Genomic DNA, 26221 nt, shown 5'->3' with positions numbered 1-26221 from the left:
GCAAGTTATACAAATTCTGAAACCGCCGCAGAATGAACTGAAACACAGGAACTAGAATTCCAATTTAATTCTAAAACTAGCTGCTAAAAGCACTTATTTATTTATTTATTTATTTTTGAGCCTGTCGCCCAGGCTGGAGTGCAGTAGCGTGATCTCGGCTCACTGCAACCTGTGCCTCTGGGGTTCAAGTAAAACTCCTGCCTCAGCCTCCTGAGTAGCTGAGATTACAGGTACGCACCACCACGCCTGGCTCATTTTTTTGTACTTTTAGTAGAGATGGGGTTTCACCATGTTGGTCAGGCTGGTGGTCTCCAACTCCTGACCTCAAATGATTTACCTGCCTCGGCCTCCCAAAGTGCCGGGATTATAGGTATGAGCCATCGCTGCCGGCCTAAAAGCACTTTTTGAATTAGATTAAATCTTCAAAACACTGAAATTCAGTATATATATGTAGAAGAAAAATTATCAGATAACAGGACAAAACTTAAGGCAGAATGAGAGAACGACCTGTCAATGGGCTTTTAAATGTGTAAGTTAAGGTTGTAACATTCACACAAAAATCAAACAGCAATGTAATTAAATTTTAAGAGTACATTAACAATCTAGGTTGTAAACAGAAAAAAAAAACAATCTAGGTGAACTGTACTGTTTGCCACTAATACACAGCTAATGGCATGAGGGCAATCAACATTACTGCATTTAATAAGTAATGATGAACAGCAAAACAACACATAATATACTCTTCAGATGTTTTGCTGAAGCTCTACACCATTTTGACTTCATGTAATGAGGTGTTTGTTCACATTTTATATGCCATTTAAACTGACAAGAGTTGTTTTAGAAGGAGATGGCAGTGAGTGTTAAAAAAAAAAAAAAGGGCCGGGCGCGGTGGCTCAAGCCTGTAATCCCAGCACTTTGGGAGACCGAGACGGGTGGATCATGAGGTCAGGAGATCGAGACCATCCTGGCTAACACGGTGAAACCCCGTCTCTACTAAAAAATACAAAAAAAAAACTAGTCGGGCAAGATGGCGGGCGCCTGTAGTCCCAGCTACTCGGGAGGCTGAGGCAGGAGAATGGCGTAAACCCGGGAGGCGGAGCTTGCAGTGAGCCGGGATCGCGCCACTGCACTCCAGCCTGGGCGACAGAGCTAGACTCCGTCTCAAAAAAAAAAAAAAAAAAAAAAGATTGAGTCTTTATTTTTGAAAAACTACCAAGTATCTCCAACTCCCCACTTACAAATTAGGGTGGTTTCTACACTTACTTCCTCTCAACATGCACACACTAAAGCAAATTCAAATCAAAGAAAGATTTTTAAAAATCATATGCAAAACCGTAGATTTTACCCTGTATCAGTACTGACTCTTAAAAGAGGCCTTGGCTGTTATCATAGGGATGTAGGACATGCTTTAATTCTGAGGACAGACACCAGGAGACTAGAAAACAATCAAAGCCTAAAAAAACAGTAGTGTCAAAGACTGTCAGAGTGACCTTGAAATCACTTAGCAATAGATACCAACTTTCCATGTGAGGGTAAAAGTAAGTTATTCAATGTGGCTCAATTAGCCATCTTGGACCTGCTGGGTCACTGGCATGTTATTCAAAATCTATAACATTTCTTTGGGAAACTTTTAGAAGGAAAACATGGGTCTGTAAGTTGATTCATCTCCTATACATCTTTGATTTAAAAATGATGACCTAAACCCAGGTCAAGAAAGCAACTTCATTTCATGGCTTGTTCTTCCCCTTTCCTGCGTTCTGACACTAGCAGTCGCTCTCATTCATTTGAAAGTAAAATGGTACAGCAGTGATCTCTAGGTCTATACTATTAAACTGACTGAACCTCAAAGTTAGATTTACACATTCACTTCGTATCTCCCCAAAATTTTAAGCAAACTGGGCATTTTTAGTTCAGGAATTTAAATGTTACTTTATGAACATAGTACTTTATAATTCATAAAGATGAAAACTCCAACAACAAAACTGAAAACTTGCAGGCAGCACCTAAAGCACTCAATCAATGCTAAGATTTCATTACCGTGTAGTATTTTTTTTAATAGGATTTCTATCTGCTCTACAGAGGAATGGGTATAGCTGGCCCCTTAAACCACTCTTGATAGTTCTAAGCGTTACTTACCCAGGAGTTGCCTTGATAATGGTTATTAGGTTTAACTTTAACAGCTTGAAATAATTTACACTTGTCTTGAAGTATACTTAAGGAATTTATTCAGCTGATTTTTAAGTAAAGGAGCTCAGTCAGTCAATATCCTACCATCTTGAAAGCTCCCTTCCAATGTCATTTTCATAGTCTTTACATTTTAACTGTCATTGTTTATTACTGTTTTGGCTATATTCTCTACAATTTCAGCAGCATTTTAAAGAGACAATGTGTCTATGTACAATGAAAAAACAAAATGGCTTGCAACATCAGAAATACAGTTTAACTGTACAATATTAAAGAGAATCCGTGGTAAGTATAACCTCCTTTTTCTGCAACATGAACAACTTACATGTAAGTATCAGCATTATGAATGTGACAATAAAGAAAAAGTCCTTACAGGAGTGAAATACAGCATCCTGAAAAATATTGGTTTCTACCCTACAAGGCAGTTAGAAAACGTTCACATTTTAACAAATCTGTACAAACCACAAGAAATTTGTTTATGGGACTATCTTGCTGATAAGAACTTTCTAGAAATGCAGAATAACCATGAACAAATTATAAATCTAGTATCTATGTGCTCCACAGCCCTAGAACCCAATAAATTGATTTTAAAAACTCAATTATGTCCAACATGGATCACTTTTACGTCTTAATTGTTAATGACTGTATGCTTTTTAATATCTCTCTATGATGTACAGTCAACTTGCACCTTCTAGGTCATTTAATTTTTTAGCAAAGAAGCAACATCATTTAGCAGCAATTAGAGCGCCTTCAAGAAGACTTAAAAAAAATACAATATCCAATTAGAAAAGCCATATTTTAAACATTTGTACAAGAATAAGCTGCTGAAACTTAGTAATTGAAATATGACATCTGTACAACAATTTACAATAGAGCTAGAAGGGAATTTATCATTATCCTGCATAGAACTGGTCTGCATTTGGTTACATACTGTCACCTATTTTGATGAACAAGGCCTGGTAACAAAGAAAAATACCTGTTATCAGTTCTAACATGTTGAAAACACTGGCAATATTATAATTTAGTGAATTCAACTGATTTCAAAACAAGCAGCTCATTTTGTCAAAAGTGTAAAGTATTTAGAAATAATAGCTCTCCCTTTAATATAACCAGTGAAAGAAAACGGACATGTGATCTCGAGGTACAACTTGGTAAACGCCAGAATAGGCAAATGACAAAGCCTAACTATGTCCAAAGATTCTAACTCTCACATTCTATTACTATAAAACACAACTGTCACTGTCATTCAGTTCTTACTTTGGTTTCAGCAGATTAACTGCCAAATGCTGAAGAATGTATCCAGGCACTATAGTTCGTATGTTAGAAATATGTCTCTTATTTTTCCATGTGTTTTTAAATAATGAAAAACTACCCTTCATATTAGAACTCTCTAGCAACAACCAAATGTATTTAAGTATTATAAATGTTATTTACAGTGTTCCCCCAAATAAACAAAATTTTTTTCTTCTATCTTAACATGGTATTCCTGTTTCTTTGTAACAGGCAGTCATCCTTCACTGCTCAAAATTATAGTCAGAAGTGTGCATTTATTCATTGTCCATGATCCACTCTCATACAAATGACACTATGAGAAACTTCAGTTCACAAACAGTTCTTAACCATGTCTTGTGTAAAAACAAAACAAAACAAAACAACAAAAACACTCAAATGCTCTCAAACTCAAGTGTGCATCTGGAAGCAATTCAAATATATCATGCCAATCTTGGAGGAAAGTCAGTAAGTAATTATGCTTGAAGAAGGGGGCGTAGGGGATGCTGTCAGCCCAGCCATGTGTAGGTTTCCTGAAGAATTTGATCTTCTCATGTGTGGGAGAAGGTATGGGTCATTTGCCAGCTGGTGCACATCAAATCGATCTTCTTTTCGATATGCCAAACAGCGTCTTATAAAGGCCTCAAAAAGAGAAAGAAAAAGTCAGCATTTAATGATCTTTTTCCCTTCTAAATATCAATCAACTGAATCAACAGAAGGATGGACACATTTAAGACATAAGTAGATCTCATTTTATTGGAAGTTCAAACCTTAAAAGAAAATTCTGCAGCAATAAAATTCTCACTCCAAATGCAACTCACCGCTTGAAGCCCCTGCAGTGGTTCACTTTACAGTCTAAATTACTACTGCAACCATTTGAACTTATACTGGAAAGTTATTTCTGCTTACAAAATTCTGAAGACTTCTTTTTCTAGCATTTTTCTTCTGCTAAACAGTCCTCCCACCCTCATCCCATTTTGTTATCACTTCAGTTTAGCAAAGGGTAAGATGCCATTTTCAGCCATAATATTTTTTCCTACTGACATAAAGACTTTCTTTAGATGAAGAGACCACTGAAGTGACACTTCCATTAGGGATATTGTTTCCCAGGTTAACCTTATGCATCATCACACTCCTGGAAAAGCTAAATAAATGGAATATAATCACTATTTTTTTTCTCAAACCAATTTTACTTAGTTTTTCTTTGAGAATAGCCTCTTACAAAAAAAACCTTTCTTGAAGTGTAACACATTTTTAGAAATGCACACAAATCGTAAGTGCACAGCACAAAGTAAATACATCTATGTAACTGGCAACCAGATCAAGAAAAAGAACCTCTGAATCCCCCTCATGCCCACTTCCAGGCACTGGCTCTGTCCCCAGTTGAATCTAGGTAACCTTTATCTTGACTTCTAACAACACAGTTAAGTTTTGATTGTTTTGAATTTTATATAAATAGAATTATAAATTATGTTCTCCTTTGCCAGACCTCTTTCACTTAATATTAAATTTTGAGGTTCATCCTTTTTTTTGGGGGGGGTGACAACAGATAAAATATTCTCAGGAGGTAACTGGTAATTGTTTCCCTTTCTTATTGCTGACAGTAGAAATTAATATATACCACTAAACAGAAGTATAATCACATTAAAAAGTAACTATTTTGTACTTTCTTTGCTTTGAAATTCATTAGGAGTCTATTTTTCTCTAAAAATATACCTAGCTATTCTAATTTTACCATAGCTTACTGTTTATCAGAAGTCAATCTGATCCCTTAGAGGTCTTATCTTTTTTATCTTTAACAAAATTTCAGAGATCACTCTGAAAAATGATTCAGAGGGAGAAAAAACATCAAGACTGATACGTTAGAGTTTGAGGGGTGGAAAGGCTGTTAATAGCAAGGTTAAGATTAAGAAGTCTGCAACAAGTAATGTACTTAAAGATGCCCACACCAAGTCAGGGAATGTACTTGGCAAACGTATCTTCTGTAGGGATATAGAATATAGAGATATTATATATTACATTAAAATATTATGATATATATTATATAACTGTATCTGATTAATAATATATCCCCCCAACAACCTCTTAACCCTTCCTGGATTCCAGATCTCAAAAAGGTGACTGTGGCACCTATAAAGAGCCTAAGAAGAGAACCAGGAATGGCTAAATGAGACTTTGCCTTTGGCAACTCCATTCCTCCTGGCCTTTTTGGTCAGTATTAAAAAAAACAGATCTTGGGTCAACTAAATTCATTTAATTTCTGTTCTCGATGAGGCTATAGACAGAAAGTAAGACAAGATTTAGATGCTAGCACAGTTAAAATATTTATTAAAGGAGTCATGTTTATCTTACAAAAATAATTCATTTTGCTTTAAAATAAGAATATTTATCTCTTTTTTTGTTTGTTTGTTTTTTTGAGACAGGGTCTTGCTCTGTCATCCATGCTGGAGTGCAGTGGTGCAATCTCACCTTACTGCAACCTCTACCTCTTGGTCTCAAGCGATCCTCCTAGCTCAGCATCCTCAGAAGCTGAAACTAAAGGCACAGGCCCCTACACCATGCTAATTTTTGTATTTATTTTTTCTTTTTTTTGAGACGGAGTCTTGCTCAGTCACCCAGGCTGGAGTGCAGTGGCGCAATCTCTGCTCACTGCAAGCTCCGCCTCCTGGGTTCACGCCATTCTCCTGCCTCAGCCTCCCAAGTAGCTGGGACTACAGGCGCCCACCGCCACGCCCGGCTAATTTTTTGCATTTTTAGTAGAGACGGGGTTTCACTGTGTTAGCCAGGACTGTCTCCATCTCCTGACCTCATGATCCGCCCACCTCGGCCTCCCAGAGTGCTGGAATTACAGGCGTGAGCCACCGCGCCCGGACAATTTTTGTATTTTTAGTAGAGATGGGGTTTCACCATGTTGCCCAGGCTGGGCTCGAACTCCTGGGCTCAGGCAATCTGCCTGCCTGGGCCTCCCAAATTGCTGGGATTACAGGTGTGAGCCACCGCGCCTGGCCTATTTGTTTTTTTGAGACAGGGTCTCACTCTGCCCCCCAGGTTGGAGTGCAGCGGTATCATCAAGGCTCACTGCAGCCTTGACCTTCCTGAGCTCAGGTGATCCTTCCACCTCAGACTCCCAAGTAGCTGGGACTGTAGGTGTGTGCCACAATGCCTGGCTAATTTTTGTATTTTTGGCAGAGACCAGGTTTTGCCATGTTGGTCAGGCTGGTCTTGAACCCCAGGGCTCAAGCAACCACCTCTGCCTCCAGAGTGTTGAGATTATAGCATAAGCTACTAAACCTAGCCCCCCCGCCCCTTTTTTTTTAAGAGATGGGGTCTCACTATGTTACAGCCCAGGCTGTTCCTGAACTCTCTTCCTCAAGTGATCATCTTGCCTTGTCCTCCCAAAGAGCTGGGATTACAAGTGTAAGCCACCATGCCTGGCCTATATTTATCTTTTTTATTGTCAAAATGTTCTAACCACCATTCAAATAATTTACAAAAAACCAATAAAGATAGACAAAATGGAATGCTGGACAGTTCTAATAAACATAATCAGTGAGATTACACAAAACCCAGCATATTTTCAATTAGGTAGGTTACTACGACCCCAAACATCTCACAGTATGTATCTGCACTATGTAAGAATAAGAGAATATAGAAACTATATAGTGCTTGTTTATGAATTATTCTTATGGCCTGCACTATTCACAAAAGAAAAAAATAGGAGCTTCTTGGGTTTGTCTTATGAATTTGACCAGGTTTAGAAAAGAGAAGCCTACAACAGCAAGTCACAGAGAAAAGAGCTTTGTGATGAATGCAACAGAGGAGTAATAAAAACACAAAAGGCCAACAGGATGAAGGCAGGAAGATACTGAACACCAAAAAAGTTTTGCTATTAATTAGAAATAGCTATTTCCTGTAATTTTATTATACAGACATATGGATTATACTGGATTAGCTCTCAAGAGCTACTACAGAGCAGCATAGAGGTCAAGACTGTGGACTTTGGAGTCTGGAGAGGTAGATACTTGTGAGCCGCAGCTCTGCTGCCTACTAGCTGGTATGATCCTGAACAAGGTCCTTTTGCCATGGTATGGCTGTTCTCCTCTTTTATAAAATGGGAATAACAAAAGTACCTACACCTCATAAGGCTGTTACAAGACAATGTATATAAAAGCACTAAAATAAATGGTATTTATTACTTTTTTTTTCTTTCTTTCTTTTTTGAGACAGAGTCTCGCTCTGTCACCCAGGCTGGAGTGCAATGGCATGATCTCAGCTCACTGTAACCTCCACCTCCCAGATTCAAGTGATTCTCCTGCCTCAGCCTCCCCAGTAGCTGGGATTACAGGCATGTGCCACCATGCCCAGCTAATTTTTGTATTTTTACTAGAGATGGGGTTTCACCATGTTGGTCAGGCTGGTCTCAAACTCCTGACCGCAGATGATCTGCCCGCCTTGGCTTCTCAAAGTGCTGAGATTACGGGTGTGAGCTACCACGCCCGGCCCTATTATTACTTTTAATATTTCTTATATACTTATAATATCTCAGTATTAACATAAGCAGATAAATAATACATAAAAGGTAATGATGAGCCCAGATCTTGTGATTTTTCCCTAATTTTCAAAGTAGCAGCTGATGAACATAAACAATCAGGGACCATATTTGGCTGCTTAAAAGATAAAAACTGCAGCAACCAGAGGCTGATGCAACTCCTTTTCTGAAAGGAAATCACCAGCTCCTGCTGGACAGATCCCCTGCAGCAGCGAGTCTTGTGACTTTACTTATTTTTGGAAAGTACTTACCTTGTTGTCAGCAAAACTGATGAAAGAAAAGTTACTTCACAAAACTCATTTACAAAAATTTAATACCTTGGCTTCACTGCTTACAACAGGTTTTACAGGGAACTGGACTTCTGTGGCTTTTAATATTGTATTTTCTTGAAGAATGTCTTGTTGAGATTGATTGTGACCAAATGGCTTAAAAAAAAAAAATTAAAACGTTGAGATATTTTTCTCACAAAATATTTAAACACAGATACCATTTCTGTCTAAGCGAGTTCCCAAAATCCAAAATCCAAATATTTTGTGTTCTAAAATCTTCCTCAGTTATTTGAAACCAGAGATGAATTCTCATACAAACAAGGTATAACTGATAGCAGGCCAAGAAAGCCTATCTAATCAATCTTCAACATAGATTAAACACTCTAAGAAGAAAATAATGCTGTTGCAATATAAGATAAAAACATAAAAAGAAATGCAAAACTTTATTCTGAATGTTTAAACAATGAAGTTCAATAAGAGAAGAGATGAAGTAGTAATGAAAATACCTATGACAATTTCCAAAGATCAAATACTTTGTGTATCACAGGCGAATTTAAATGAAGGAGCTCTGGATGTGGAGTGAGGAGATCCCACACAAATCCCTTAACCTCTCTTCCCCTATTGATGAAGGGATGGGGTGGGATGTGGGCTAGATAATATCTATGGTAACCTGTACTTCCAACTTCAATATAAAAATAAGTTGGGAAATAATTAAGACTAACTTTGATGGTATCTCCCTGACAAGCAACAGGGGGAAACAGACCACCCAGGCCAAACTGTGTGTGTGGGTGGGGTGGGGGGCGTAAGAGGAGGTCAAGTGAATGGCGGATAATGAAAAGTATTGACTCCAGTATTCCCAATAGTAGACAAATATTAGCATGTTAACAGATAGTTACTTCTTTTCTTAAAAAAGGGGAAAGAAAGAAAGCAAAAAGCAGGTCAAGTAAATTGGTGTGACATTAAAATAATTCTGATCCATGGAAATTTTAGGAAGAAATAGAGGAGAAGCCTGGCTTTCTTTAGAAGGATCTAAATTGACTTTGAGTTAGTGAAATTTTGCTTTTAAGAAGGAAAAATTCAACTTAATTTATCAATGTATAGCTGAAGGCTAGCAGAATTGAATTTACCTTTCTACCATAAAGACACTGAAAGAAGATGACTCCAACTGACCATACATCAACCTTGTTGGAAATCTTTGGTGGCTCTTTTCCAACTACAAAACACTCAGGAGGTAAATACCTATAAGTTTTGTGGGAGAGAAAAAAGGAAAGGTTACTATTGACAATCTGTAACTTAAAATCTTCTAAGTGTAAAATCTTAGAACACTAATTTTATCCATACATAAACTCTAGGACTCCCATCAGTGAAAATCATCAACTGAACTTCTGGAGCATTTACATTCTTTTATCATTTAACTCTAGAGCCAACACATACAACATTGTGATAAAGTTCACCTCTATCTATCCTATCTATCTATCTATCTATCTATCTATCTATCTAATCTATCTAATCTGCCTGCCTACCTACCTACCTACAGAAACAAAAACTTAAGAGAGATTACAATGGTCTAATTTGGAGTATCTAATAATAGAAGAAATTTTCTCCCATCCTCTTTAACTACTGTTCAAACTGTAGGCACTTCTCTCCCTAAAATATACACCAGATCATGTGGTTCTTTTGTTCAAACAACCTCAACAGCACTTACTGCGAACAAGACCTTGTATCTCTTGTTTGTAACACAAGACCCATGCTAATCTGGCAACAACATACATTTTCAAAATCTGCACACACTATTTTCCCCCACCCTAACCCACCAAATTGGCTACTCAAAACCAATTCACTTGCGTCCTCACTCGGCTCTCCTTTATCCTCTGAGCTCTTGAATATGACAATCACTGCTGCCTTCCCTAATCACTCCAATTACTTAGCATCTTTTCTTCTTCAAGACCCACCCAATCCCCATAAGCCGTTTTTGCTTCTCCCCAGGTGGCTCTGCTTTTCTCTGTGTTACTGCAGAATGGTGCAGTGCCTCTATTATGGCATTCAACTACAATCACACCAGACTGTGAGCAGCTCCAGGAACTCTTATTCACTGCGCAGTTTTAAGCACTAGCAGTGTCTGAAACACAACGGATATTCAAAATTACTATTTTAAAACTATCTAAGTCCTATTTATAAGTTCATAATTTTTTTTGATACAGGGTCCCACTCTGTCACTCAGGCTGGAGTACAGTGGTACGCTCATAGCTCACTGCAGCCTCACACTCCTGGGCTCATGTGATCCTCTCACCTTAGCCTCCGGAATGATGGGACTACAGACGTGCACCAGCACACCCAGCTAATATTTTCTTCTTTGTAGTGATAGTCTTGCACTGTTGACCAAGCTGGTCTTCAACTACTGGCCTTAAGTGATCCTAGCCTTGTGCTAGGACTACAGGCATGAGCCACCGCACTAGCCAGTTCATAATTTTTAATAGATGAAGGGTAAAAATCAATTTGTCATCTCCAGTTATAAGTAAAAGATCCATCAGGGATGCAAGCATCTCACAACTCAAAAAATTTAGATAAACTTAAAATTCTCAAAAGGAATAATGCTGCTAAATGGGAATTTACTCTTTTTTTAAAAAATGCAGTTTTGTATTCACTATGCTAAAATCAGTAAGATTTCAGCAGGATGTTGACAGATCTCTTAAAAAACACATGAAACTTCCTTGAAGTAAAACCACCAAAGATAACCGATAACTCACTTGTAATGTAGTAAAAAGCTGGATTTATTTTATCAATAAAAGTGTATTTTATGCAGGTGTCTATGTGTGTAACTGAAACAGGAATGGCTTGTAAACATTAAGCTATACTCTCTCCAGGCACGAGGTGTATGTATGCAACAAGAGCAACCACAGAAATTGATGTCAAAGTAACTTGGGAAAAGATGTCCACCAGGATTTAGTGAATTTGAGACCAGAGAGACAAAACTAAATATTTCAAGCTTGTGAGGATGAAAGGTAATTTATAAGAGCAATATTATATGTGTATTCTAAAATACATGAGTATGTACAGTGCTATCCAAATATATCAAATACAGTTGACCCCTGAACAATATAGGGGTTGGAGGCACTGACCTATGCAGTTATGATTTTTATTTATTTATTTTTTTGAGACCGTGTCTCACTGTGTTGCCCAGGCTGGAGTGCAGTGGTGCGATCACAGCTCCCTGCAGCCTCGATCTCCCAGGCTCAAGCGATTCTCCCACTTTAGCCTCCCAATTAGCTGGACCACAGGCACACACCACCATGCCCGGCTAATTTTTTAAAAAAATATATACAGACAAGGTCTTGCTATGTTGCCCAGGTTGGTCTTCAACTCCTGGGCTCAAGTGGTCTTCCTGCTGGGATCAGAGGCTCACGTGAGTGAGCCACCGTGCCTGGCCACATGTCTAACTTTCGACTCTCCCTAAAAAGTTAAAAAGTTAACTACTAGGCTGGGCGTAGTGGCTCACACCTGTAATCTCAGCAATTTGGGAGGCCGAGGTGGGTGGATCACGAGGTCAGCAGTTCAAGACTAGCCTGGCCAACATGATGAAACCCTGTCTCTACAAAAAATACAAAAAAATTAGCCAGGCATGGCGGCGGGTGCCTGTAATCCCAGCTACTCGGGAGGCTGAGGCAGGAGAATTGCTTGAACCTGGAAGGCAGAGGTTGCAGTGAGCTGAGACCGTGCCACTGCACTCCAGCCTGGGTGACAGAGCAAGACTCTGTCAAAAAAAAAAAAAAAAAAAAAAACATTACCTACTAATAGCCCACTGTTGACTGGAAGTTGACTTACTGATAACATGAGCAGTTAATTAACACATATTTTCTATGCTGTAAGTATTATATACTAAATTCTTATAATAAGCTAGAGGAAAAAAATTGCTATTAAGAAAAATCATAAGAGAAAATCACTACTCATTAAGTGAAAGTAGATTATGACAGAAGTTTTCATACTTGTCATCTTTAGGTTGAGTAGACTGAGGAGGGGTTAGTTTTGCTGTCTCAGGGGTAGCAGAGGGGGAAGAGATGAAAGGGGAGACAGACACACTTAGTGCAACTTCAAAGACATACATCATAATTTCTGTTTTGCTTTTTCATATAATATCAATCCTTCTTCCACCATTTGCTTTAGTTTCAGTGCCTCTATTATAGAAGGGTCCATGTCATAAAAGTCAAAAGCAATGTCTTGACTAATAGAAACCCTTCTGCTAGGCTGTCTAATGTCAACTTGTTTTCTGGCAGTGTCTCTTCTGCTACTTCTTTCTCAACATCTGGTACCAGTTTGGAAGCACTCATCTCCATCAAGTCACCTTAATTCCTCTGGAGGGGTGTCCATTAGCTCTTGAGTTTCTCCAAGATCCATATCTTGAAACCCTTCACCCCACCTTCTTTGCCATATCCACAGTCTCTTTCATAATTTCCTTGATTGCCTCTGTCATAAATCCTGTGAGGTCACACGCAACATCTGGACGTGGTTTTCTCTTGCAGGAATGTACTCTTTCAGGCTTGATGGCTTTCATGGCTTTTTCTAAAACGATGATGACATCTTCAGTGGTGTAATCCTTGCAGACTTTCATGATGTTCTCTCTACTGGGGTCCTCTTTAACAGCACTGACAATCCTTTCCATAGAGTATCATGTGTAATGAGCCTTAAAGGTCCTTAAGACCACTTGATCTAGAGGCTGAATTAGAGATATTGTTTTGTTTGCAGACAAGTAGATGGCTTCAATATCTTCAGTGTTAAACTCATGGGCTACTAGGTGGCCAGGGGCATTGTCCAGTATCAAAAAACTTTAAAAGGTGGTCCCTTATTGGCAAGGTACTTTCTGACTTCAGGGACAAAGCACTGATGGAACCAATCCAAAAAAAAGGGTTCTCACTGTCCAGGCCTCCTTGTTGTATAGGCAAAAGGCTGGCAGCTGGTATGTATCTTTTCTGTTTGAGGCTCCAGAGTTAGCAGCTTTATAGATAAGGGTAGTCCTGATCATAAACCCAACTGCATTTGCATAAAACAGCAGAGTTAGCCTGTCCCTTCCTGCATCAAATCCTGGTACTCACTTCTCTTCCTTACAAATATAAATGTCCTCTGTGACATTTTTATTTTCTAGAATAGGGCACTTCTGTCTGCATTAAATTATCTGTTCAGGAAGCTATCATTTCTCCTCAATTATTTTTTCTTTTGCATTCATTCACTCATGAATGAGACCGAGTCTTGCTCTGTTGCCCAGGCTGGAGTGCAGTGGCGTGATCTCACTCACTACAACCTCTGCCTCCTGGGTTCAAGCAATTCTCCTGCCTCAGCCTCCCTAGTAGCTGAGACTACAGGCACGCGCCACCACGCCCACCTAATTTTTGTATCTTTAGTAGAGATGGGGTTTCACCATTGGCCAGGATGGTCTCGATCTCTTGACCTCATGATCCACCTGCCTCGGCCTCACAAAGTGCTGGGATTACAGGCGTTGAGCCACTGCGCCCGGCCTCAATTGTTTTCTTAATAGCATGTGGGAACTCTTGGGTGGCGGGAGCTGTTTCTCCTGTTATCTTGACATTTTTAAAGTCAAACCTCTTTCTAAAATTATTAAACTATCCTTTACTGGCATGAAATTCTCTAGCTTTAGATCCTTCACCTTCCTTTTGCTTTAAAATTGTCATATAATCTCTTTGCTTTTTCTAAAATCACATTACAGTCTATGGGTATCATGCAGCCAAAAGGCTGCATTTTCTTTGTCCTTTTCATTTGAGACAGGTTCTCACTCTGTTACCCAGGCTGGAGTGCTGTGGTGCAATCTGGGCTTACTACAATCTCCGCATCCCAGGCTCAAGCAATGATCCTCCTGTCTCAGCCTCCTGTGTAGCTGGGGCTACAGGCATGTGCCACCACATTTCGCTAATTTTTGTATGTTTATGTAGAGATAGGCTTTCGCCATGTTGCTCAGGCTGATCTTCATCTCTCAGGCTCAAGTGATCTGTCTGCCTCAGCCTCCCAAAAGTTCTGGGATTACAGGCATGAGCCACCGTGCATGGCTTGCATTTTCAATTAGAGACAACACGGTATTTTGCAAAAAGTACAAGGTTTCTGTGCCTGTTGACATAGCTGCAGCGACAGCTTTACAAATTTTTTTTTTTTTAAACAATGATCTTTTTGTTGAATTCATTTATCTTGGAATGGTGGGCAACTATTCCTCAATCCAAACTATATACCTCAATCTATGGTACATATCAAGCAATTCAACTTTTTCTTGTAATGCCATGATTTTTCTCTGCTCCTTAAGAGCACTTCTAGCATTACTGGTGTTATTCAAGGTTGACAATATTGCACTAAACAGGATGAAAAACATTTGAGAATCACGAGAGATTACTTTTTACCACGATAGGCCTTTTACTGGAGAGATTAATTGCTCACATGAAGGAGATTAGCATCACAGTGTTTTAAACAGATACTCAAAACAGTTGAGCTCCTTACAATAGTAACAAGACATAGCTACAAAATTATTACAGTACACAGTATGTGGTACAGTTAATTTTATGAAATTATGATTTAATACGGCATCTTTACGTTTGTTTACATTTCTCTCAACTGCAAATAGCACCAGGTAGAGTCTGTGTTTGTATACATGTTTTGATAAAGTTTAACTTCTTATAATAGATTTGTGTACATTTTACGGCAGTAAATGATAAAACAGATGAGTGTCTACATTAATTTAATGCCTTCATGACATATCTTTTTCTTAATTTTTTCAGTATTTTTTTCTTTTACTTTCTTTTTTTTTTGAGACAGAGTCTTGCTCTGTCGCCCAGGCAGGAGTGCAATGGCGTGATCTCAGCTCACTGCAACCTCCGCCTCCTGGGTTTGAGCAATTCTCCTGCCTCAGCCTCCTGAGTAGCTGGGATTCCAGGCATGCGCCACCACGGCCAGCTAACTTTTGTACTTTTAGTATTTCTAGTAGAGACGAGGTTTCACCATGTTGGCCAGGCTGGTCTCAAACTCCTGACCTCAAGTGATCCACCCGCCTCAGCCTCCCAGAGTTCTGGAATTACAGGCGTGAGCCACCACCTCCAGCCAATTTTTTCAATATTTCTACACTACATGGTTCATCAGTGAGATTTTTCAAATTGTTGCAAATCTCCAAAAAATTTTCCAATGTATTTATTGAAAAAAAAAGCCACATAAAAGTGGACCCATGCATTTCAAATCCATTTTATTCAAGGTCAGCTGTACAAAGCTAATCAACTAATATGACTGTAGACATAAACCAATTTTTGGACCACAGATTTCCCTGAGAAATACATTCCATGTTCTTATATAACAATGCCATCATTGTATCTCCTTTCAGTACAGCCCCTGAAACATAAGGTCTTTGTCCCTTGACCATCTGTAAAAGGGAAATTTCCTTGTCCTTTCCTATACTAGTGAAGCCAGAGTGAGAGAGAAACAAATATTGACAATGTCCGGTAGAGGAAGAATAATTTATTATTTAGAACATGGTTTTCAAGCTGTCTTCCATGGAATCTAAGAATCTACCAGGATGCTTTGTTTTTGTTGGTTTTGTTTATTAGAGTAAGATTTTGTTGTTAATAAAAAAAAGAGCCTTGTTGCTAAAAAAAAAGCCCAAAGACTTTGAGAATATTGACTTTCAGGGGGTTAGCAGTTTGAATAGTTTTCTTAAAATATGAATAAAAAATTCATGACATTCTTATCTTATCCATGTTGCTAGGAAATGCCACAAGCCAAATTTAAAATTTTAAAATGGCTTTAAAAGAATACACGAATATGACTAATCCCTGTTCATTAAAAGTACAGACCAGTGGCATCGTGTGTAACTGGTTATGATGTGCTCAGGCTGTGTGAACACTGTTCTGGAAAACCTGAGGTCACATTTATGTTTGTAGTCACAATCCTGTTTCAATGAACTTGAACGCAGTTATCTTTCTTCCCATTAAAATGTCACTGTTTATGCTAATTTTCTCTGATAATTAAGTTTGTTTTGAAATTTTATAGTTTATGTTCTCCACTCTGGTGAATTTAACAAGTTTGAAAATTCATGCTGAAGTAGTTTTTGTGAACACGTAGGTATACTGAGGGGGATGACAGTCACTTAGATTTGTATCTATGAATCTGTGATTATATCTAAATTTAAATCTATACATATCAAGTCTTTAAAAGGGATTTCTGAAAGTCAAGTCCAAAGAATATGCCAAATTTATCTCCCATTCACAACCAACAAAACATCCATCTTCCACAAAAACCACCAGGCAGGTGCAGTGGCTCATGCCTCTAATCTAAGCACTTTGGGAGAGGCAGATCACTTGATACTAGGAGTTCAAGACCAGCCTGAGCAACAAATTAAGACCTTGTCTCTATAAAAAATTTAGATTAGCTGGGCATAGTGGTGCATACCTGTGGTCTCAGTTACTCAAGAGTAAGTGGGCGGATTGCTTGAGCCTAGGAGTTTGAGGCTGCAGTGAACTAAGACTATACCACTGCACTCCAGGGTGGGTGACAGGGCAAGACCCTGTCTCAAAATAAAACAAAAACCCCTGCAACCATATAACTTCCACAGAGAGGGCTTGATGCTTGCAGTTTTTGCTTGCAATAGTTGAAATATTATATTAACATAAGTATTCATATTTATGATAAACATCACCCTAACATTATAGAAGAAAACCCATGAATGAATTCTTCCTGTTAGGAGTTTCTGACTGGCAGGTACTAAAGTCACTTGTTAATGCCAAGTCATTCTCTCTCCAGTATGCTGTTATTTGCAGTAAGAACAGATGAGAAGAGGAATGACCACAGAAGTCTCCCTCTCAACTGAGAATTTAATATCAGTACCTTTTACCACAGTAATCTTAATGGCCACATGGAAATAAAAAAAACTAAATTTTATCATAAAAGCACTGGGCACTAATCTAGACATTCTGATGTTTTTAGTAATACACTTACCAGTAAGTGCCTGCCCCCTGAGAAGTTAGATCCATTCCATCTACACCATAGCTATCATCATCCATAATCTTGGACAGACCAAAATCAGTGATTTTGATTTCACCACATGCTGTTCCATCTACCAGTAGGATGTTTCCTAAGAATAAAAGATTCTTTTAATGACACATACATGAAAAACATAACTTTAATAACTTTAAATGTTACTAGTATTCTACTGATGTCTTAAAAGCGGAACTAAAAATCATGTTTTCAGATAACTTAATGACTTTTAAAAACTATACTCAAGTTTTTTAAAAAATTAGACAAATTTCATAATTACCTGGCTTAAGATCATAATGTATAATAGGGGGTTTGATCTCATTGAGATATCTTAGTGCATTTACAATCTGCATTACAATAGACCTAGCTTCTTTCTCTGACATTAACTTGTGTTGCTTCAGATAGAAATCCAAGTCATTGCCTTCACAGTATTCTAACACTGTACAAAACCTACAACAGAGAAGAGAAAAAAAAATTGACATAAGTATTATCCAAGAATTCAGAATCACATTGGGGAAATGGAGAGTATTTACATCATCAACACAGGATGGGGAAAGACAGAGCAAGCATATCCTTCCTTAAAAATTAAACCTTAATATTCACTTACGTATCTGTATCCAAGGAGAAATAATCATAGAGTTTAACTATTCTGGGGTGATCCAGTTCTTTGTGTATTCTATACTCTCTGCAGGCATGTCTACGGGAAGACAGTGTATTAATTCTCCATGATCATTCAAAAAATATTCAATTAAAAAAAACCATAAAGTATTAGTATTTACTTGTGGTAGTTTTCTTTCTTCTCATCTCTCCAGCTTTTATTAAGCTGATGTATCTTCACAGCAGCATATCTTTGTTCATATAGGTCAAAAGCCTAGGATTTCAAGTCAAACACAATTAAGATGAAACACCAATTGAATACCTGAAGAGATGTTTTTTATTTTGGTGATAATTGTTGTAATAATATGGAATTAGGACAAACCCTACAATTATGAATTATCTTCTCTGCTAAGACTATATATAGTTCAATGACACTTTTATTATCAGAAGACAGAAATTCTATGGTAATAAATCAGAGAAAACCTTAATGTGAATTTTCACATTAAATTTTATAAATGCCAATATACTGAATAAAAATAATAAAGCTATTATTGGTTTTTAATATGGATTTATTCCTCTATACTGGTAGCAAGCAGCCAGGAAAACAGACTGTACCACTTTTTTTTTAGGTCGGATAAAACCTTTTAAATCTATCTTTTCCTAGCAATGCCCTACTTCTTTTTCACTTATTAGAAAAATTAAAAAGTTCCTAACAGTTATTATTCCAACTGTTGAAAAAAAATTCTACAGTTATTATAAAACTGTTCAAACATATACAAAAGTAGACTACTATAATGTGCCCTTATGCCCCACCATCCGGTTTCAACAATTATCAATATTTTGCCATTCTTGTTTCATCTATTCCCTACTACCCTTGCATCCCACCCCTTCAACCAGAGTATTATTAAGACAAATACATTATTTCCCCCTAGTAAACACATCAGTATTTAAATAAAAATAACCACATATCATTATCACACCTAACTATATCAGTAATAATTCCTTAATCTCGTCTAATACCTAACCTGTCCTCAATTTTCCCTGGTTGTCTCAAAAAGAATTTATACTTCATTTGTTCAAATCACCAGCCTACTTCTTAAATTAAAAACACAGAATGATCAGTGTTTTAACAGCTTTATATGATTTTTTTTTTTTTTTAAAAGAATACTATTAAAGAGACATTTAATAATTTTGGTTCTATTGTGATTTATACAGAAAGGTGCCCCTTTCACTTAAAAGTTTACGTATTTATTAGAAAGAAGGTCCCCATTCCTTCCCATCAATTTAACCTAAACATAAGCAAGAGGGGATAAATAGTAAAGTGACTACTTTGGTACAAAACTATAAAAGTATGATGAGATATAATATAGCATACAGTTGTTAAGAATATTCTCTTTGCAATCAGATTAGCTTATTAGCTGAGTGACTCTGTGCTAATACCCTCTCTGAGCCCCAAAAGTTAGGGTTATTGAGAGGATTAAATGGGGTAAAACATATGAGGTGTTTAGAAAAATACATGGTACAGCCAAGAAACATTAGCTAATTACATATTATCAAGGGTTAAGTATAAAGAAACTAAAAAGAATAAAAATAAAATAAGTTTATGTAAGGGACAAGGCAGAACAAATCTATAAAGAATTAAATTCAAAGGCAATCATAATAAAGGATAATTGAAGAAAAAACTAAGTATATAACCAATAAAAAGTTATTATCAGAGTATACTGATTATAATAAATTATATATAACACATCATCCTCCCAAGATTTCAGGTGAGTAGAAGTATACCTTTCTATAAGATTAATATGGCAATCACTCAGCAACTGACTCAACATCTCCCACCCTTGGTATAAAATACAACTCTTTACTTCTTGACTTACAATCTGCTTTTTGTCTGGTTGTTTTCCAACAGACCTGGCAATCATGAAAGGGCTTTAAAGGGCTTAGAGAATGATGTCACTAGTATTTAGGTCAGTATAGAAAGTTCAAGTCACTGGGCCCCAATCTGCACTTTCTAATCTCTATGTAAGCCTCTTCTACAAAAGTCCTACCTATGAGGCTAAAATAGTTATGTAAAATACAACCAGGCAGTGGTAGAGGGCTGTTATGAAGGCTCATGGTAAGTTCATAAGCTCAACAACTTTTAGGCCACGCTAATGCTAACTGCACTTTTAGTGACTTTTAGATCCCAGCTGAACTATCATGATAATCTTTTCTACCTTATGTTAAGCCTACTTCGAAGACCCATTAAGTTCTTAAGGATAAACTATTATTAGAATCAGAGAAACAGGAATTGGAAGAGAGCTCAAAGATCACTTTTGATGAATGAGGAAGGTGAGGACCCTGACGTGTAATGCTTACTTAAGTTAACAAAATAACAAAAAATAGTGCATGGTTGAACTGATACCAGAACTGAAGTTCTCTTAATCTAAATCCCATAATTTTTCCAACTCAGAACCAGAAGCGAGAAGGGCATAGTCTTTGACCCATGCAACAGTCAGGATTCCTTTTTTTTTTTTTTGAGAGAAAGTGTCTCCCTCTGTCCCCCAGGGTAGGGTGCAGCAGCACAATCTTGGCTCATTGCAACCTCCCACCTCCAAGGCTCAAGCAATTATCATGCCTCAGCCTCCAAGTAGCTGGGACTACAGGCATGTGCCATCATGCCGAGCTACTTTTTTTTGTATTTTTAGTAGAAATGGGTTCGCCATGTTGCCCAAACTGGTCTCAAACTCCTAAGTTCAGGCAATCTGCCTGCCTTGGCCCCATAAAGTGCTAAGATTACAGGTATGAGCCATGGCCAACAGGCAAGATTTCTAATAATCTTATCAGCTTATCTTAGCACAGATGTTATATGTGATTTACATGTGACAACTCAGTTAATCACTGCAACAACCCTATAATGTAGGTATTGTTACTATTCCCAGAAGGAGACATGAGACAGAGATTTAAATAATAAGCCCAAATTAATAAAATTAGTCAATAGCAGTCAGGATTTAAACTTAGCTGCCTGGCTTCAGAACCAAAGCTTTTAACCAACTATGCCAATATGTAATGAAGCACAAAGTATTACAAGGAATCTGTAATACTATCAAATACACCAAATCTATGTGAGAAGATGAAGAGGGTCCGGGAAGCTGTTTAGAGGAACTAAAGATGAGCATATACCCTTCATTCTAAGAGCAAATGGGAAGCTACTGGGGCTTTTAAGTAGGACAGATGATCAGGTTGCCTTTTATAAAAAGTTTACTCTATTTGCAGTGTACAAAATGACTTGAGAAAAGCAACGCCCAAAAGAAGACAACCAGCTATGAGGTTCCGGAAGAAGCCTTGAGCTAAGAGACAGAAGGGAAGGGTCATGGCTGAATTTACGAGAACTTAATGACATTAATAATAGCAGGAACTAGGGACTTACAATACGTGAGGGCAAGGGAACAAAGGGAAAAGAAGAGCATACAATGGTTTTTGTGTTTTTTTCACTTGAGGGACCAGGCAGATGAATGGCAATGCTATATACTGAAGTCAGGGAAGTCAGGAGCAGTGTTAAAAGGCATTTTAGAGGATATAAAGATAACTTCTATTTCAAATGTGAGTTTCCAATACCTATGCAGCACCCACATGAGGTAAGTCATGTATACAAACACACTTTGAGGTACTGAGCTCAGAAAGAAAGTGTGAGCTGTGTATCACCTGGGGGTGACACCAAATAGACAACCCAGTGAATGAGAGAGAATAAAAACCTTCTTAAGAGAGAATACAGAATGATAAAAGGGACCTCAGGAATCCAATATTTAAAGGTTACACTGAAAGATACAACGTAAAGTACAAAAAAAAAGAAAAAAAGGTATAAAATAGTGAACATGGGGAATAAAAATGCCTACATTTATACTTTTGCATTTGAGAAACGGACTTGACATAGGTAGAAATTTGGATAAATTCAGGACATGTTAATACTTCAGACATTTTTAAATTAAGGGGTACAATCTTTCTACAAGTGTACTGTATTAAATGGCTACCTGCCTATCTTGATTTAAATAGCTGCTACTCTTTGTATTGGACTGGTTAATGGTGACTAGGTAACAAATATCACAGGGACTGTGCAGGTGGCAAACAGTCTTTGGATTCTGGAAAGAAGACAACAGAAGCCACAACAAACCCTTTTTTGTAATGAGGACATATAATCGATAAACAAAAGACAAGTACTTCTTTTTTTTTTTTTTGAGACAGGGTCTTGCTGTGTCACCCAGACTAGAGTGCAGTGGTGCAATCATAGCTTATTGTGGCCATGAATTCCTGGACTCTGAGATACTCCCACCTCAGCCTCCTGAGTAGCTGGGGCTACATGTGTACGCCACCACACCTGACTGATTTTTTTTTTTTTAGTAGAGACGAGGTCTCACTATGTTGCCCAGGTTGGTCTCAAACTCCTAGCCTCAGGTACCCTCCCATCTCCCAAAGCCCTGGGGTTACATGTGTGAGCCACCATGCCCAGCCAACATAAGTACTTCTTAACTACATACTCCTATATCTTTGCTACATTAGTGTAAAAAACAGAATAAAATTTACATTACCTTATATACTTCACTAAAGCCACCTCTACCAAGTAGATGAAGTAATAAATATCTTTCATTTAATGTTGGGTGATCTTTGAACCTTATGGGTGGGGGAAAAAACAGACATATTAAAACACACACACACAAATTCCTTCTACATTGAAGTTCTACTCTCTTATTCTACTCCTAGCTATTTATTTCTCAGTTACTCCACTGCTAATTTCAAATTTCATTCAATATTTCTTTTCATTCTCTACCAGTCTACCTGCCCAACTACCACCCATTTTAAAGCTTTGGTGCTCACAAAACTTAACTTTTATAGCTCAATATTCAGGATCAATGACCAGTTATAGCACTCTCACAAAGACCTAACAATTACTGCATTGCCAAGAGCTTCACAAAATCCTCTATGTACTCAGCATGAATCACTTCTCTGGAAAAAATAGACTTTTATATTGGGAGTTATAATTAATCAATATTTTACAGTATGGACATATGATTAAACACAATTATAAACTGGCCTTCATCATTAAATTTTACTGTCTTTGGACTTTTGTAAAATAAATTAACCACCAATTTTTAAAAAGATTTTTTAAAATTAAAAAAAAAATCACTCATAGGTAATACTACTACTATTACTATTTAGTATTTATTGTACTTGCCATATATAGGCTGAGTATCCCTTATTGAAATACCTGGAACCAGAAATGTTTCTGATTTTGGATTTTCTTTTTTATTTTATTTTAGGATACTGCCAACTGAGCGTCCTTAATCTGAAACTCCAAAATCTGAAATGCTCCAATGAGCATTTCCTTTGTGTATGACCTTTGAATGTCATGTCAGTGCTCAAAAATTTTCAGATTTCAGAGCAGTTTACATTTCAGATTTCCAAAACTGGGATGTTCAACTTGTGTGTTTTATGCTCTTACCTGTATTAACTCATTCACTTTTCAACTCACCCTATCAGGTAGGTCCTATAACTATGTCTATTTTATAAATGAAGGTACTGCTGCAAAGAGAAGTTAAGTAACTTGCTTAACAGCTAATAAAAGGCAGGACTTAGCAGAAAATTATGGTTCCAAAATGTACACTTTCAAAAAAACAAAACAAAAAAAAAACCAGTGTTAGCTTTACAATGCTAACACATCGCTTTTTTTGTTTGTTTTGAGACAGAGACTCGCTCTGGCTCATCTCGGCTCACTGCAGCCTCCGCCTCCCGGGTTAAAGCAATTCTTCTGCCTCAGCCTCCCGATTAGTTAGGACTACAGGCATGTGCCACCATGCCCAGCTAATTTTTGTATTTTTAATAAAGACGGGGTTTCACCATATTGGCCAGGTTGGTCTCAAACTCCTGGCCTCGTGATACCCCTGCCTTGGCCTCCCAAAGTGCCGCAATTACAGGCATGAGCCACCACGCCCGGCCAAAATACATTGTATTTTATTATTGTTTTCAAAATCAACTGACTACAGATTAAGTAATTTAAGCTTTTTCTTGAGAAACTTGTAGATATAAGAAATTTCTGCTTCGTTTCAAGTCACACTGTAAAGCTGTAACAGCTGATTTTATTTTCATCAATGTAAGTCAGATCCACAAAATCTGAAATGTAATTTTCAGAACAGTTAGTCTTAAATTAGTTTTCTACCATATGCTCTATTAGATTTTCTTTTTTAGACAGACTCTCACTTTTTTTTTGACAGAGTCTTGCTCTGTTGCCCAGGCTGGAGTGCTGTGGCGCAACCTCTGCCTCCCGGGTTCAAGTGATTCTCCTGCCTCAGCCCTCCCAACTAGCTGGGATTACAGGCGCCCACCACAATGCCCGGCTAGTTTTTTTATTTTTAGTAGAGATGGGGTTTCACCATGTTGGCCAGGCTGGTCTCGAACTCCTAACCTCAAGTGATCCACCCACCTCAGCCTCCCAAAGTGCTGGGATTACAGGCGTGAGCCACCACACCTGGCCCCTCACCTTTTTTTTTTTTTTTTTTTTTTTGAGACAAAGTCTCACTTTATCACTCAGGCTGGAGTGCAATCTAGGCTCACTGCAGGCTCAACATCCCAGGCTCAGGCGATCCTCCCACCTCAGTCTACCAAGTAGCTGCGACAACAGGTGCATGCCACCATTCCCTGATAAGTTTTGTATTTTTTTTGTAGAGACAGGGTTTTTCCACCTTGCTCAGGCTCGTTCTCGACTCCTGGGCTCAAGTGATTTGCTTGCACTGGCCTCCCAAAGTGCAAGGATTACAGGCGTAAGCCAGCACACCTGGCTTTCATTAGAATTTTAATCTGACATAATTTAGGTTATTCCTTAACTATATTATTTCTTTCCCTGCACACAATGGAATGATCTGTGTATTTATGAATTACACATATCCACAGACATCACAAGGCCTTTCTAAGCAAGATTTTATTTCACTCAGAAATTGGCCACTTCCTATTCTGATACTTGTATTAACTCATGAAGCTTTAAACTACATGAATAGTCTTAAAGATGAAGTGTAAACAGAAACCTTTCCTCTCTTTTACATCAGCTAAATCCAAGTAGTACCTTGCTTAATTTCTACTTCTATGTCTTGCTCAATTTCTGTCTTTTTCATGAAGCTCCCACAAGCCCACAGATATTTTCTTTCCTTTCAATTGCTTCAACATGTACTGTCTATGGCACTCATTCTGACAACCGATTAAGAACCCAGACTGTAACCTCTACTTTTCCATTTCTCTCCCAATTCTTGCATAATGTGGGATACATGGCTTACTGAAATACTTCTGGTTGAAATAATTTCTCCTTCACTACTGTAACATTAACTTTGGTATTCAAATATTTATTAAGTGCCTGCCATTGTCAGGCACTGGTCTAGGCTTTATGGATACAGCAAGAACAAAACCAAGTCCTTGCACTCATGAAGCTTACATTCTAGAGGGAGGAGATAATAACTACAAAATAAATTTATAATTCCAGATAGTGATCAACATTGTGAAAAGTAAAGCAAGGTAACAATACTAAAAGAGGATATGAAGAGGCAGAGACTGCTTTTTTTTTTTTTTTTTTTTTTTTTTTTTTTTTTTTTTTAAAGAAATGGGGGTCTCACTATGTTGATAAGGCTGGTTTTGAACTCCTGGCCAAAGCAATCCTCCTACTTTAGCCTCCTGAGTAGCTGGAACTACAGGTGAGCATCACTGGGCCTGGCTAGGGACTACGATTTTAAATAGGGTGGTCTAAGAATGGCCTTTCTAAAGAACATTTGGAGTGAGATAAGTAATTAAGCCAATTAGGTGTTTAGAGGAGGAACATCCAGGCAGAGGAAATGGTAATAAGCACAGAAGCCCACTGAGATGGGAATGCCCTTGACATGTTTTAAGAGAAGTGAGGACAGTTAGGTGGCCAGGGACCAGATCATAAAAGGCCTTCCAAGCCATGGGAACGACTTTGGATCTTTTCTAAGTACGATGAGACAACCCAAGAAGGAAATATTGTGTTTACGCTCTCTATGGGGCGGGGAGTGGAGGAGGAGTTTTAATAATATAAAACTGTGAAATGCAAATAATGACTTACTGTGAATTATCTTCATTGTTTATTCTTTTCAGCTCACGTATGTGAAGATTTCTGACTCTTTCCAAACGTTCAAGTTCTGCCTGGATTTCTGCCTCTTCCTGAAAATGAAAAGAGGGGACTATAACAAGCTCAATTTATTTGCAATATAAAAAAGATATTTTTACCCATGCATCAATTTTTTACAGTGATGGGAAGAATAGTATATTATAGAGTTAAAAGACCAAAGTGCTCTTTTCAATGCCCAAA

At 37.8% G+C, this 26221-nt stretch overlaps 1 protein-coding gene across 1 annotated transcript in view; it reads right to left on the bottom strand.

Moving 5' to 3' along the window:
- Positions 1-2033: 2033 nt before the first annotated feature.
- Positions 2034-26221, bottom strand: part of TLK1 (tousled like kinase 1) — a 163805-nt gene continuing 139617 nt past the window's right edge. The window contains exons 13-21 of the mRNA XM_033231161.1: positions 25976-26073; positions 22446-22527; positions 18063-18154; positions 17891-17980; positions 17564-17733; positions 17245-17380; positions 9399-9510; positions 8320-8427; positions 2034-4095 (exon numbers count right to left, since the gene is read on the bottom strand). Coding sequence (XP_033087052.1) covers positions 3919-4095; positions 8320-8427; positions 9399-9510; positions 17245-17380; positions 17564-17733; positions 17891-17980; positions 18063-18154; positions 22446-22527; positions 25976-26073 — 1065 coding nt within the window. The 3' untranslated portion in view covers positions 2034-3918. The remainder of the gene's footprint in view (positions 4096-8319; positions 8428-9398; positions 9511-17244; positions 17381-17563; positions 17734-17890; positions 17981-18062; positions 18155-22445; positions 22528-25975; positions 26074-26221) is intronic.

The sequence above is a fragment of the Trachypithecus francoisi genome, unplaced genomic scaffold, assembly GCF_009764315.1.
Source record: "Trachypithecus francoisi isolate TF-2019V2 unplaced genomic scaffold, Tfra_2.0 Lachesis_group13, whole genome shotgun sequence".
In the NCBI taxonomy this organism is placed as follows: domain Eukaryota; kingdom Metazoa; phylum Chordata; class Mammalia; order Primates; family Cercopithecidae; genus Trachypithecus; species Trachypithecus francoisi.
Note: the sequence above shows the minus strand (reverse complement) of the source record. Positions and strands in the feature narration are given on the sequence as shown.